The sequence below is a fragment of the Alligator sinensis genome, unplaced genomic scaffold (assembly GCF_000455745.1).
Source record: "Alligator sinensis unplaced genomic scaffold, ASM45574v1 scaffold19_1, whole genome shotgun sequence".
In the NCBI taxonomy this organism is placed as follows: Eukaryota; Metazoa; Chordata; order Crocodylia; family Alligatoridae; genus Alligator; species Alligator sinensis.
The window spans coordinates 2,228,996-2,244,691 of NW_005841916.1; the positions used below are offsets into that span (position 1 = coordinate 2,228,996).

The 15,696-nt window shown below is 46.8% G+C and overlaps 1 protein-coding gene across 2 annotated transcripts in view; it reads left to right on the forward strand.

Annotated features, from left to right (window-relative positions):
- The first annotated feature begins 7,065 nt into the window (after window positions 1–7,065).
- MAEL (maelstrom spermatogenic transposon silencer) overlaps window positions 7,066–15,696 on the forward strand; it is a 24,026-nt gene continuing 15,395 nt past the window's right edge. Inside the window, exons 1-4 of one of the 2 annotated variants that reach the window (XM_006018888.3) lie at window positions 7,066–7,291; window positions 7,739–7,825; window positions 9,958–10,060; window positions 14,954–15,109. In XM_006018888.3, the coding sequence (XP_006018950.1) occupies window positions 7,160–7,291; window positions 7,739–7,825; window positions 9,958–10,060; window positions 14,954–15,109 (478 nt within the window). In that variant the 5' untranslated portion in view covers window positions 7,066–7,159. The remainder of the gene's footprint in view (window positions 7,292–7,738; window positions 7,826–9,957; window positions 10,061–14,953; window positions 15,110–15,696) is intronic. The other variant, XM_006018889.3, reaches the window with a different exon arrangement.

Sequence of the window (15,696 nt, forward strand, 5' to 3'; positions counted from 1 at the left end):
CTTATTTAGGACTGGATTCATAGAAGAACTTAAATCAAGCTTTAGGTGCCATAGTTCAAAACTTGGAAACAAAATATCGCAACTCTGAAACCATTCACACCTGGTGCAACCTCCCTCCCTGACCTGAACTTTCCCTACATGCCTGCATTCTGTTTCTGCACCTACCCATGTATACACTAGACTGGGGAGTTCAGTGCCAAGAACTTTGATAGGATCCAGAAATTAGGCAGTGCCTAAATCCTCTGAGCAACCTGATCTAGTAGGCGTGCTTGGAGCACCTGTGAGCCAAGTGACTGGACAGGGCCCCTCTCTAGGAAGAACAGATGGTGCCCACCTTTTATAGAATAGCCTACTGGCTAGAGTAGTTGCCCAGCAAATGGACAACCCAAGTTCCATGTCCTCTTCAGCCAGAGGGGGTCAAACTTGCATCTCTCAGCTCCTGGAAGAGTGTTTTAACCAACAGCTATAAACTAGGGTGGATGGGGGAACTCTACATCGCTCCTCTTCAAGTGTGCAGAAAGGCATGACTTTGTAGCCCAATGGCCAGGACACTCTCCTGGGTAGAAAAAATCCTACCCTGATCTGGTCTCTGGTTCCAGGACTTGATGCATTTTATATGAAACAATTATTGAATAGAAAGCCCAGAAATACTTGGAAATGGGAACCAGAACACAGCCCCATCATGCAAGTGCCTTAACCACTAGGCTACAGTGTTGGATTCCATCCTGCACCTGGCCTCTGAATCTCACATTCCCACATTTTCTTATATGTACAGTGATACAACTTCAACAGGAGGGATGAAGAATGCCCTCATCCCATCCTAGCCAACTGCCTGGCATGTAGGTCTGTCTCCAAGGAGATGGAAAAAGTGATTTTGAACCCCCTCAGACTAAAGAGTGCCTAGAACTCAGATCTCTCACCTCCCAGGCCAGTGCTCTAATAACTGTACACTTAGAGAAAAGGTGCACAGCACATCCACCACAATGCACAAAGAGTGAGCCCTCTTAGTTTAGTTTAGTTCTCTGAAAAAATGTTTGGAGGCACTAACCCTCGAGGGACGATTTAAAGCTCTGGCTATGTTTTGATGCAGACCAGGGCCAGTCGAAGGGTAATTGGCACCCTAGGCGAACTATGTACCTTGGTGCCCCCACCACTGTGTACCTTGTCATCGAAAAGGTAGGAGTCACGATTCTAGTGATATTTCCTCTGAGAACTTTTCAGAGGTCTTTCTCCCCTTACCAAACCAAAGGTCTTAGACCAAGGTGGAGCTGTAGCCAGCCAGGGCTGTTATTTAGAATGATGCTCCTGTTATTTTGTTCTGCATATAATTTTGGCACCCCCCAAATTTTGGTGCCCTAGGCAACTGCCTAGTTTGCCTAACGGTTGAACTGGCCCTGACAGGCATCTAAGCTCCAAGATAGGCTCCACGATAGGCAGAATCTCAGATATACCCTAATGCTTAGCACATGTCATACTGGCTAGTTCTAAGTGGTTTCCTATGTGAAGCACAGATTTTCTGGACTCCATTAGGGCTCCATTCCTAACTCCCCCCTGAGACTATATTGGGAGTCTTTGGGAGTCTTTGCACCTCTCTCTGGGATTCTACTCTTGGAACAACCATCTAAATATTCGGCAGGATGATACCTAACTTATAGGTGCCCAAGTCCATTCTTGTATTGAAGCTTAACCTTTTTAAATTTGGGCACAGTATTACTTTCTTCCAGTCTTCTAGATCTTGCCCTATGTTTCAGGAGTTATTGGACATCAACCTGAACAGGCCAGAAAACTTTGCCAGCTAAGTTAAAGGGAAAACACATAAATGGTTAAGCTGTGTGGACTCTGGGGGAAAAAACAGCTGGGTGCTAGGGTGCTAGGGAAGAATGCCAGCCCACTGAGCTATGGTACTCTCACACTGAAGATGATCCACTGCGTCCTGGGTTTTTTTTCCAAGAATACTTTTTCCTTGGTCTGCTTATAAATTTTACTTTCAAGCCACACACTAAGCTTTATGAGAGCCATAACTGGACCCCTGACTGTTTTTTTAATAAATTAACTAAACCTTGTTATCCTTAATTTACCCCTTGAAGAAAGAGTGGTTAAGGGCTGGGTAGCTGTGGGATTCTTGACAGAAGATGCAAGGCTGTCAAAGCTGTCAAGTCAAAACTGTGCATGAGAGAACAGAACATGCTCAAAGAAAAATGGAAACGAACATGCAGAGATGCACTGCTAGGAACAATACTTTACAAGACAGTGGAGTCTTATAATACACTTAATATTGGTGGATGAGAACGCACACTCCATGCCCAGGTCTCTTTATTTAGGCACACAGGTCTGTGCCTTTGTTCCTTTTTCAGTTATTTGATGTTGAGGTAGGAGGAAATACTTCTGAACCTAGCTAGTTTTCCAAAGCTGTGAAAGCGGTTAAAAAGAAGTGCAAAAAATTAAACCCATTTAATTCATTTCCTTAATGTATTGGTGGCGCTTATCACAATGGGTCTCATTCCTGACATACATTAAAAACAAGAAATACATGATGTGGCCCACAGCAGCCAACATATAGACCCATCCTAGAGATGCCATGGGAAGTTCAAGGCCTCCAGGAATAAGCCAGAGCTGTATCCAGGTAGCTCTAAAACCCTGCCAATGGAATCAGCCACCTACCACTTTGTGCAAGCACACTCTGTACACTAGCAGTTCCATTAATAAAATTCATACTTAACAGGGCCAGTCATATGGTCCTGCTTGTAGCTTCTCTCTTCAGCCCCAGATATAATTACTTACAATAATCCAATCTGAAGAAGAGAAATATATGGGCCACTATGATTATGACCTCCATTAGAAGGAAAAAGCAGTACTTCCTGGTGATCTGGCAGCAGAAGAGAGGATAATATTGTAGCTGGTGCATGCATGTCTAGGATAAGCCATGAGTCTAAGAGAATGTGGGAACATAGGATGGAAGGGAACTCCTAGGTCACATGAACCTATTCATAAAGTGATCCTAAACTTAAACCCAACCAAGTTTTTCATTCCCCACCAACTTCTGAGAATTCAGTTTTCTTTGGACAGCATGAACTTTTGCTGGAGGAAGAAGTGAGTGGCACTCTTGGTAGCAGATGACACCACTCTCCAAAAGGAAGCAGAACATGAACAAAACAAGTTGTTTATTTCTGGAACTTAATCTGGGCTGAAGTGTGAATGAGGATGCGGAGGCTTTCATGGAGAAGTGTATTTGTTGTGTTGAGGGCGTGGGAAAGGACACAGATCCAAGACAGCTGTCACCCTTTGGGAGGGAGCCAGAGCTGGATCACCTATCCATTGCAAGGAGTCAGCAGAATTCCACACAGAGTGGTTTCTGTAGGGGCACGCACTTTCTTCCCTTGGTGACTGCTATGGTAGAAGCAAGCAAATCATTGCAGAAAACAATGTGCTTATATATATGTACAGACATGAGCCCACATTTGTGATAGAGAGACCAGAGGGAGAAAAAAAAAGGAGTAGAGACATCCAGGGATTCCATATCTCTTAATGAGATTCTTCAAATGTGCATCCATTAGTATCAGCTGCAGATAACTCACCAGGACACAGTATACACCGTGTCTTGGATAGCTAGCTTATGTACCTGGGTGGCTTATACCCACTAGTGTAGCATCTGAGAACTTCAAAATCTTTCATGTAGCCTCACAAGATTCCTGTGTGGTAGAGAAGTGCTATTGTTCCCATTGTATGGGCAACCAAGGCCCAAGAAGCCTTCAGTGACTCATACAAGGTCACAGCGGACATTTGTAGTGAAAGAAATAATGAAAGAATAAAATTAAAATCTCCTAAAACCCAGAGACCACTGGACCAACCAGCCTTCTGCACTTTCTTGGACTCTTTAAATGGTCCCTCCCCTACTTCCCTACTTTCAGCTTCTAGAGAGAAAATGAACCTATAAAGTACGTCCTGCCTATTGGTTTTCCCTTCTGTTGTATCGTGCAGGCACTTAAACCAATGTGACACTTCATAAAGGAAGCATCTTGTTTAAGGCTCCTACTGCCACTAAAAGTTATTGCACAAAGACAAAGCCTTGGGCATCTCCTGATAGTGAGGCTGACAGTGAGCCCCATGCAGCTGTTCTGGACCTTTTCCTACTGCTTGAGATCAAAGATGCAGACATACAGGAAGACGCTAACAAGAAGGACAAAGTCCACTACCAGGCAGAGAAAGGAAGGTTGGATAAGCATGCAAGAATTTAACAATAGGGAAGGAGGGGGCCTCCCGGGAGCCAGTAACAGATAGCCAGACTCCTGGCAGGGCATAAGAGTAAGGTCTGTTGATGGTATTTCAAGGTAGAGAAGCCAAGCAGACGAGATTCCCTGAAGCAGCAAGAAAAAAGGGACACAGATGCTAACAGATGAGCTTTTCATTCCTGTACCATTCTAGTGGAGCACCTGCTCCAAACAGAATTATGGCTGAGAACCCCTTTTTGTTTAATGAGTGACTCTTCCAAAGCCCATCTCCATTCTATCTGTAATTGTCCTTCAGGTATTTGAAGACTGTTATCAAGTCACCCCTGTAACAGGAGTCAGGAGACCATGTTACTCTAGGAGAAAAGGGTCTGTAATTCTCCATATCTTCTTTCTTCCTTTTCTTAAAGATGGGCACTATATTTTCCCCTTTTCAATCATTTGGGACCTCACCCAAACTCCATGAGTTCTCAAAGAAGTTAGCTAATGGCTCTGAAATTACCTCTCTTTTTCCTTCAGTATCCTAGGGTGCATCCCATCTGGGACTACTGACTTGAAAACATCTAGCTTCTCCAAATATTCCCTAAATCGTTGTACTACCCTAGGGTGTCTGTCTCCTTCCCTATCTTTGCTGCCAGCTGCACTTGTAATCTTGTAGCTGCCCCTGTGTGTGTAGGCTGAAGTAAAAAAGGCATTAAATACTTCAGCCTTCTCTGAATTATGCATAACTAAATTGCCTTCTGCGTTCTATAAGGGACCTATGGTTTCTCTGGTCTTTCTCTTACTTCTGACATACTGGTACAATCCCTTTTTATTGCCTTTTATGTCCCTTGCCAGCTGCATCTCAAATTATGCCTCATCCTTCCTAATTTTCTCCCTGCATGCCCATGTAATGCTGTTATATTCTTCCTTAGTACTATAATCGAGTTTCCACTTTTTATAGGTTCCTTTTTGAGTTTCACCTCCCTGAAGAGATTGCTGTCTAGCCAGACTGATCTCCTGTTGCACTTCTCATTCTTCTGTCACACTGGGATAACTTGTTCCTGCACCCTTAGAAGGGCATCCTTAAAAAACAGCCAGTTGTCCTGGACTCCTTTTCTAACTGCCACAGGCCCTACAGTCAAACACCTAGCTCACCCCAAAGAAGGACCACCCCTTGTACTAAATTTTACAACCCTTTTGCCCTTACACACACTTTGGCCTTTACCACTACACCTATTGTTCAACTAGCAGGCAGGCTACATGTTGCAGCCCCCATATTGCAGTCCCACTTTCCCGGCTGCAACAACAGTTGGAGCTCTGGACTCCCACTCCCTCCTCCAGCTGCTACTTCCTACCCATCCTAGGGAGCAGGGAAGCACAGTGCATGGTATGGGCACCGGAAGGTGTCTTGGGGATGGGGGGGTTGGGGGGGGGGGGGGGGGGGGGATAATGCTTGCTTAGTGCATGAGTGAGCATGTGGTGCAGCAAGGAGGGATAACACAGTGGTAGGAAGGTACCTGCATGGGAACATGCCGCAGTAGGTAAGGCACATCTATGTGGCATGCAGCTTGGGGGCCTAGGGCTCGCTCTGGTGCAGCCCACACAATGTGAGGCCCCTGTTGGTGTGGCCCACAGGGCATGCAGCCCCCAACCACTTAGAAGTTGAATAACCTTGGTTTAACCCACGGATCACATTTGTATCCCACCTGCCTCTGGACAATCCCCAGTGCAAGGAAGTCCCGTGTCCCATGCTGGCACAATCTACACAGCACAGTACTGAAATGAGGCATACTGGGCATGATTAAAGCACACATGCACCACTAGCAGACTGACTTGTACAGTTGGGAAGGACAGCGGTTAGCATTAATTGCCACCAGAGACATACTACACAGGCCAGGCCAGGCTTAAGCCAGTGAATGGTAAGTGGATAGTCTAGAAGGGTTAAAACCCAATTCTATGTTATGGGTGTAGAGGGGAAATATGCTATTTCCAAAGCATAGAATCATAGACTAGTAGGGTGGAAAAGGACCTCAGCAGGTCTAGTCCAACCCTTCCACCACTCAAGGAGACTGAACCACTCTGCCTAACCCAGTGGGGGCAAACCCTTCTGGCAAGTGGGCCACAAATTAGCCCAGCATCCTCCCCAGATGCCACGCTGATTCCCTTCCCCTGCCTGATCTGCTGGCTGCTTCCCACCCAATCTGCTGCTCTGCTTTCTGCCCCCTCCCTGTGCTCCCGGCCAAGTTTCCACTCTGCTTTCTGCTCCCTGCCTGATCTGCCACTCTCCCTGTGCTGCCTGCCTTCTCTGCCTCTCTTCTTCCTGCTCCCTACCCTGTGCCCACCATCTGACCTCCCGACCTACTTTTTGCCCCCCCCCATCTGCCATGTGCAACACACAGCAACTGCTCATGCCACTTGTGACACCCATGTTGTCCTTGGCCTCCCTGCTCTTAAAAGCAATCCAAGGATGGGTGTGGGGTTTCACAGCCTCTCCACGCAGCCTGACCCTCCCTCAGTCTTCCTTCTCCAGGCTGAACAGGTGTAGCTCATTCAGCTCCCATGCATAATGGAGAGGAGGGCATCGCGCTGACAAAGGCGCTTAAAGGGTTAAGCGCCCGCAGGCAGCCCGGCTTCCATAGCCACGCCCGGCACGCGGCGCCTGATCTCGACTCAGAGGGGCGCTGGGGGGAAGGACGGAAATAATACAAGTCCCGGCATGCCCTGGGGCGATAAGGCGTTTCCTCACGCTAGCCTCCCTCCCTCCCCTTCCTATTGGATGTCCCCTCTTGGGCCGCATCGCTAGGTGACCAATAAGAGGGAAGGCGGTGCCGGCTCTGGAAGCCAGCCGATTGGCTCTTTGAGGCACGAGGGGGCGAGGCTGAGCTGCGGCGGCGCCTAAAGCGGATCCGGAGGCTCCGCGTGCCTGGTTTTTCGCGGATTTGAGCCCAGACATGCCGAACCGCAAGGGCGCCCGTAATGCCTACTACTACTTCGCGCTGCACCGCCTACCCGAGCTGCGGCGGCTAGGCCTGCCCGTCGCGCGCGTGGTTGACGCCATTCCCTACTGCTCCCAGGATTGGGCGGTGAGCGCGGACGGTCCCTGGGAAGGAGGGGCTCTTCCAGTCGAAGCGCCCGGGCAGGTGTGGCCCCCAGACGGGCACGGGCCCTTGGGCCTGTAACGACCTCACAGCCCACCTCCCCGGGCGGGCCCGGGATCGCAAATCTGTTCGAAATGAAAGAGAAAAATAAACGAAATAGATGCCCTCACTGAGTTACATTTCTAGAGGTTTTTCTCCTGCTTAGAATGACAGTCCTATCTGTCTCTCGCCCATCAAAGCCAAAGAATAAAAGTTTTGGTACCATTAGGAAAGTGTATTTTGCCTGATGTAACACCCCACTCCAACCTCTGATTAGCAATGCTGTATTGTCCCCTCTGAGTGGAGAGCTGCTGTTCAAAGAACTTTCTGCTTTGTGAAACAGTTACCCTGTTAGCAGGAACTAACTAGTGTAACAATTATTTTTACTCAAAGTTGCTGACTGAAGATGAAAAGGAGAAATATGCAGAAATGGCTCGTCAGTGGAAATCGGCAAAATCCACCGATGCATCAGTAAAACAGGTAAATGGTGAGAGTTTCGGTCCACCCAGATTCCATGCTTCTGTTCTGAAGGGCGGGGGGTGGGGAGCAGAGCAGAGCAGAGCAGGAGTTGGGATCTGTCCACATTTGTGGTAGAGGGCTACACTGTAAACTTGTAAAAGCCTAAACGGTGTCTTTTAGCTTCTTTTAAAATAAGCAGGCAAAAGCTACTGCCACAATTAGTCTGTGCTCCTCCTTTTTTTCCACAGCCCAGAAGTGTTTGTAACTAATCATCAGTGCAAAACTATTTTATCTAGTTACTTTCATGATGCATTTGTTCTAAAGTGGAAGAGAGCCTGAATTTTATTGTTCCAGGCTTTTACAGCAGTGTACTTTACCAGGGCTTTGGAACTAAACTACACTCCATGATGGTGACAAGAAGTGTTAAAAGAGTTCCTGTGAAAGTAGTTGAAGCTGAAGGTCACAAGCAGTTGGACTGGGAGCTGTAGGGGCTCTGTGGTTGTAAAACAGTTGCACCATTTTAACTAAAATTCAGCTTTTTTATACCAGATTAGTGGAGGCAAATTTGGCTTTCATCAGTTTACACTGTTTATATATGCAGTAATAAACAGAAACCAATACTTGTATTAATAGAAGCTTCATTTGATTTTTAAGATGAGCTTTGCTCTTTGAGTAAGTGTTAAGTTGATACCTTGGCAAATGGACACAATTTTCCAGTGAACTGAGGTTGTTATGATTAACAGTTTGTGCCTCTACCTTTTCAGAAAAAATAGTTTGTTTTCCCCTCGGCATTGTCAAGTAGCATATTTTTATTGTGGTTTTCTGTTGTCTTACATGCCCACTGGGTCCAAGCTCCCAAGCCTTATAACTTTTTTACTCTAAAATGGCATTGCAGATTTCTCTGTGCGAAAGCAATTAAATGCTCGGGCAGAACCTGCTTTCTTCCATGCGGTTTGCTTACTGGTAGTGTTGCATTTACTAGTGTATCATGCAGATTGTGTGCCTGCAATGAGGTGAATATGCCCTTAAAATCTTGCACATAAGCCTGTCTTTCCTTGGTAATAACTGTTGTTTCTAATACCAATATGTTTTAGTGATTCTACAGTTGTTAAGTGCTGCCAAGTATCTGTCCTGGATGGTCCTGGTTTGAAGAAATTAGTAGATCAGTGCACTGGAGACCCTAGGTCATGCTTCCTTGACTGGGGCAGACTGCAAATGTGAGAGCAGACCTAATCCTGTGAAAATTCCTAGCTGTCTCTCACCTGGCAGAAAAGGGGAATGTGATTTGTAGAAATACTACATGAGTTTATGATATAATTCATTGCTTTTGGTGTCTCATTAAGGAATGGGCAAACAGGATTTCTCTAGTTTCTCTCCATTGGTGGAATGCACTCTTCAAACTACAGCTTTCTAGTTTGCCACTGATCATAGCAGAAAAGGCACAGTTTATGAAAGATACAGTCTTTCCCCCTTTTCAGTACTTTAGAGATCTATAGACAAACTTCCAAGACTTACTGATTATTTTTAAGGTGAATTCCTTTGTGTAAGAAGAGAAAACATATTTGTTCTGTCTACAGGTTCATACTGAGACTACAGAGCACAATAAGGTTGAGAGGGGCTACAAGGAAATGTTTCATGCTTTTTATAGAGGGTGAATCAAGGCCTGTATCAGGGCTGTCCAAATTCTAAGCAGCTATGAGTGAGCCATGGGCCCCTGGACTATACTGCCTCCTCCCTGCAACATGTGCACAGCTCTGCCCCTTCCCTCCTTCACACCTACACATAGCACTTGTGGCTAGAGGGGGTGTGACCCCTTCCAGACTCGCATAGTTGTAGTGTGGGTACATGGCAGCCCTCTACCTCGGTTCCCTCACTGCACTTCACCAGGGTCTCCTGGTAGTGTGAGCTGTGCAACTGTGCCTCCCAGGGCCAGAGCTGGAAGCAAAAGCTAAGGGTGGAAGGGGGTGTGTAGAGACCCTGGCTGCAGAAGCAGCAGCTAGAGCAATCAGGAGTGGCGGTTGAAGAAGAGCCCAGAAGCCTCACATTAACCCCCATGGGCTGCCATTTGGACAGCCCTGGGCTATGTGATAGTCCTTTCCTGGTTTGGTAGGAGCAGAATTGGTTGTACATTCAACTACCTTTCTTGTCTCCAGCTGTCCAGTCAGACTTCTCCGATTCCTGCACACCTGCCCATCCAAATACAGAAAAGCCCAACTCTTCCAAATGCCACTAATCTTCCGGGGAGGAATGATCAAGGTAGAGTAACTCTAGAGCAATTTGATTCTTGTCATAATCTTGTTCATTATACAAATAATTTACAAGCTGCTTTTCGGGCTTAGCTGGAGAAAATGGGGAAAAAACAAATATTCAAATCTTTTAGACATATACTGGCAAAAGCCAGACCTTATAAAAACTAGGATTGTCATTGTCTTGTCATAATAAATGTCCTTTGTGATATAAAAGCAATTCACAATGCTTCAGGTCAAATTCTGTTCTTTGCCATAACTCCCACTAAACTTGATAGGATCCACATGCATGTATTGAGGATGAAATATGGCCTTTAAGGTTTGAAAGGATTAGAAACTATTTCATGTTAGTAGAAATGATATAGAAATGCTATTTCACTGGGGACATACAGGGCCTGAACTAGGTTTGTATCTGGTGGCTTGGAGTGGTTAGCCCCTGATGAGGAAGTGGTTAAAAAGTTACTGGGCTGGTGTGGCCCTGCCCTGGTATGCTTGCAGCCAATGCCAGGCCTGCAGGAGTGGTATAAAAGATGGGAGTTGGTCAGCACTGAGTCCTCCTTGCACTGAGCCTGAGCCTGGCTCCTGGTCAAACATCCCCTGAGGAGTAACCCATTTGGATTCTCAGGTCAGTGCACATGAACGGCGCTTGCCCCCGGCAGCTGTAGGGGGCACGGCGGCAGGAGCATAGCGGTGGTGGGCAGGGAACCGTGGACCCACCCACAGACACTACTGGTGGGGTAGTAAGCAGCAACCACCTGCAGGCGCTGCTGACAGTGTCAGCAGCACCTTTTTGCAGGGTGTGCACTGCCACGCTCAGGGTGCATGTGCACCTATATGTACCCCTTACACATCACCTGTCAATGCAGGTGTCAGGTAGCCTATAGCACAGGTACCAGGCAGCTCATTACCTTGTTGTTGTTGTTGGAGAATGTGGGCAATCTAGTGAGCCTAACCCCTGCTACAGATCACAGGCAATGTGTCCCATTATGCCCTTTCCAACCCTCAAACCATGGATATGAAAAGATGGAAATGCTGCTGTCCCACAGCAGAAAGTAATTAAGGACCTAGTGCAGGGGTGTCCAACCTTTTTGAATGTGCGGCCAGATCACGAACTTTTTATCACCGAGTGATAAAAACCGCACAGGAAGTGTGGCTGGTGAGCCATATTCAAAGACCTCACAGGAAGTGGTATCACATCAGGAAGTGATGTCACGTGGCCTTTGACACCAAAGAAGTTGCAGGAATTGACAATGAAATGGGTTTGGAAATGTGGTTTAAAATCCAAAATAAAAACAATATAAAAGTAAGAATGAAATAATACGAAACACTTGACTAAAATAAACACTTTCGTTTCTACTCACTTCTCAATGAATGAAAGAAGCATAATGCAAGTCGACAGATCAGATGTGGAAAAGATATCAGCCAGAGTGGAAACTAATCAAAGCAACAAAACATGGGCATTTTTAAGAATAATCTTCAAGAAGATTTACTTTTATTGAATTAATAACTTGTTAGTAACACATCTTTAACAAGTAGTAACAAGTTGAACCCCCAATCCCGCACAAAGAAACAGAAGCGAACACAATCCAAACACTGGACAGTATTTTACAAAGATTTTTACCTGCTCCGAATTTATGTTGGAGCCCAGATCATTCATGCTCTATTCTTGAGCATATTGTTCAGTCTTAAAGGATCATACAGCACAGCTGCGGGGGGCTTTCCCTCCCTGGTGCAGCCCGGCCAGCCCATCCCATCCCCTTTCAAGCGGTGGCTTCCCACGTGCTGCTGCACTTTTCCCCCTACCTGTGCCAGCTGGTCCCAAAAGGCAGGAGGCTTCACCGCCCCTTCTGCTGGCCCAGCAGCCCATGGGAAGCTAGCTTCAGCCACATGCTGCCCCACCCAGCCGGGTCGGCACCGGCCAGGAAAAGCAGCATGCAGCTGAAGCCGGCTTCCCACGTGCTGCTGGGGACAGGAGGAGGCCGGCCAGGTTGGCACCAGCCAGCAGAAGCGGATCAATGGACAGTGATCTTGTCTCTGTACCTATCAGAGATGACCCTGCTGACCTACTGGGGTCTTGTTACTGAAATGGTTCGTGAATTACTAGGAAGTGAAAGCAATCGTTCTGGACATCCTTAACATTTCAGAGGAGACTTTCAGATTGTGCTTTCACAGAGTGCTACCTACCTTGAGGCTGACCCTGCCTTCTTGCCCAGCAGCTAAGGAACTGGAGCTGGCGCTGATCCAAACGGGATGATGGGATGGGGAAGCAGGTGGAGGAGGTAATTCCTGAATGGTTCATCTGAATACTGCCCCCGGGGGTAGAAGTTGAGTATTGTGGCATCAGCCCAAGGTGGTGGCAAAGGCTTGATGGAGCAATACCTGGCAGTGGAACCCTCTGGAGGGCCTACTTCCAAGAAGACCTGGATATATTGAGGCCCAAGACCAGCCCCAAGGGCAGGCAGCTAGACAAAGCAGGGTACTTGGAGTGCCAACTGCAGCCACATTTCCAACCAGGGCAAGGAACCCTCAACCCTGGAGACTGGGGCCTCCACTGGCCTAAGATGGGGACCCCTGAGCCCATTTCTCTGAACTAGAAAATTTGACTCCAGCCAGCACCAAAAGGGACAGGAAGCAGGGGACCTCACAACCAGGGAAACACCCCCTCTAGCCATAAGGTGCATGAAGCTGGTTTCACCTGTGCAACTACATCTGGATCTCAAATATGGATGGCAGAAACATGGGCTCAGGCCTTCCAGTCTGCAAAACTGATGGTTTCAGTCATGTTAAAGGGCACTAAGTTAATGGCTTTGGTGAATTTGGGATGTTCCTAAGCAATTATTAGAAAATCCCTACTTCTGGACCCCAAAGGCATTCATGAGGATGTAAAACCCTATCCCGGGCCTGGGTGCTGTTGTCAATGGAAAGGCTCACAAAGCTGAGCTTGGTAGGCCTGGCAGACTCCTTAACCTATCTTGTAGTCTTCAGCCAAGGTTGGGAAGGCTTTGAGGAACTCATAAAGGGGCCACATCCTCCCTTGAACAATCTGGACAAGTCATAGTTCAGGCCCCAACACCTAGTCCAGCAGCAGGCAGCCTTCATGGGGATACAAGAGTCCAAGAGTTCAGGGGGACAACCCCAGGAGTCCACTGAGAAGATGCAGCCCAAGGAAGGGAGTGGGACCCCCCTAGCACAGGACTATCCTCAAGAAGGGCCCTCTAGTACAGGAGTCTGAGCTCCTAGCCAAGGTACCCCAGTTTGTAACCAAGTATCTCTCTGCTGGTTACACACCATGAAGGAGATGAAACCCCACATCATATGGTGGTCCCTGCTCCTGCAACCTTTCTTCTGAATCCGTCATAAGGTTAAAAAGGTCCATTTCTGTGTAGACTTTTTCTTGTGGGGTGGAGGGGAGGATGTATGCAGGGAGAGAAGTACCCTGAAAAGGGTCTCAAGCAGGAGCATGTGTGGTGGCATGGATTGGCAAGCCTCTAATGAGGAAGGAGTTAGACTTGCTGGGCTGGGTTGGTATGCTTGCAGCCAATGCCAGCACTGCAGGAGTGATATAAAAGTCTGGTTCAGAGTAGGGTGGACTCCCAGTGCTGACTAAGCCTGGCTCCTGCTCAGAAGTCCTCTAAGGAGAAAGCTATGTGGATTTCTAGATCAGTGTGGGTGCCTGGGTAGATCATAGCACAGGGTCTGGTGAGCTGGCCCACTTACAGTCTGTATGCTTTGTATTAGGTGTAAGAGGTGAGGACAGGGTTGTTGGGTGGTAAACCTGTGAGCCTAGAATTATGAAACTACTAAGTAGCGAGGATCAATGTCACTTTTAGTTGGCCAGCATCTCATTAGGTACAAAAAGGTTGGTTTCCAAAGATGGTTTGTTAGCCCTTACAACATGCTTTTACTCAGAGGTGAGTTTCAGAGCACTACCTCTGTAGTATGAGCTTGCCTATGAAAAATGTTAATACATAATAATACTTGCAAGATGTTTTAAACAAGGGATGTCAATCGCTTTCCAGATCTGGGTCAAGGAGCCATTTCATCCAGTCCATTAAGCTCCTGGAGGGACCAGGAATTCAAGGGCAGGGCAGGTAGGGGTAAGGCTACCATCAAATACTGGTGGAGCCACATTGGAGCTGTTTCTTTGGTGGTGGGTGAGTGACAGCTGAGTTACTTCCATGACTCCCTGACACCGCTTGCTTCCCTGCCAAAGGTGGGTCTGCATCTGGCCTAGGGGAGGTTGATGAGGTTTCCCCTACTCTAAACAGTCAACCAACAAATCAATGTGTATAACTTGTGCAGCCACCAAGCAAACCTTTTTTTTTTTTTCTTTTAAAGAGGAAACAGAAAGGGGAGAGATGGTGAGGGAAGTGGAAATGTAATCCATCCTTTCCATACTGGAAGAATGGCTCTGGTTAGCCTTTTTTGCTTTTTGCTGTTGGACTGCGGAAGCTGGACTTGTTTAAGGAGCCAGTTATCTAGTATTCTTGGAACCTATTACTTGGTAGTATTTTAGTATCTATGTTTCTTGTCCCTCCATTAAAAACATAAATAATAAAAAGTGATGATGGGGGAAGTAAGGGTCATCTTGGAGGACAGTGGTGGTTGACGGGTTTTAGGCCACTGCTGGTTTTTCATAAATATTCCCTGATATGTACAAAAGAGCAATATCTGGAATAAGTAGGAGATGAATTGGGCTTCGTGTGACTTACAATACTTCTGGAAAAGTTATGTCTTGTCATATATCTTTCTACGTATGTGTATCTTTCATCAATCGTTGTTCTGTCTGTTTTAGTAGCTTTTGTCCCAGCAAAATCGGAAATTGGTTCTTGACTGGGACCAACTGAATAGAGGAAGGCTGGCTCTCCCCTTTAGCAACTCTGAAAGTAACTTCTTCTTTCAGCTGTGCTTGCGAACAGTTTTTATTTCCTGAACATTCTCAGCCATGGAGAACTGCCTTCTCACTGTGAGCAGCGCTTCCTCCCTTGTGAGATTGGTTGCATCAAATACTCACTGCAGGATGGTATAATTGCTGACTTCCATTGCTTCATAGCGTCTGGTGAGTAATAAGGAGCAGGTGGGAGGAAACTTGTCATGTTATTTGGGAGCAGGAGGGAGACTTGCTAAATCCAATTCTCATAAGCCCCATTCAGCTTTCCAGAATAAAGGCAATTTCTTATTTCCAGGTTAGGTATTCTGCCTGAACAAGTGCTGTCCTCTGTTTGTATGTGCAGAAAATGACCCTTGTCATCAGAACTGACTGAAGATTTGAAGAGTAAAATAAAACCTGGCAGGCGAAGTAGTTTAGAAGAAGTTATTGTTGTGTAGCTAGGATTTTGCACAATCTTGTGCATTGGGATTAATGGTACTGTGCAGTTGATAGGGACCCATGTACTGTTATAGATTTCATTGACATTAGGGCTGGAAGGGACCTCGAAAGATCATCGAGTCCAGCCCCCTGCCCAGAGGGCAGGAAGTCAGCTGGGGTCATAGGATCCCAGCAAGATAAGCATCCAGTTTGCTCTTGAAGGTGTTCAATGTAGGCGCTTGAACCACCTCCGGTGGCAGGCTGTTCCAGACCTTGGGGGCTCGGACAGTAAAAAAATTCTTCCTTATGTCCAGCCTGAAACGATCTTGAAGTAGTTT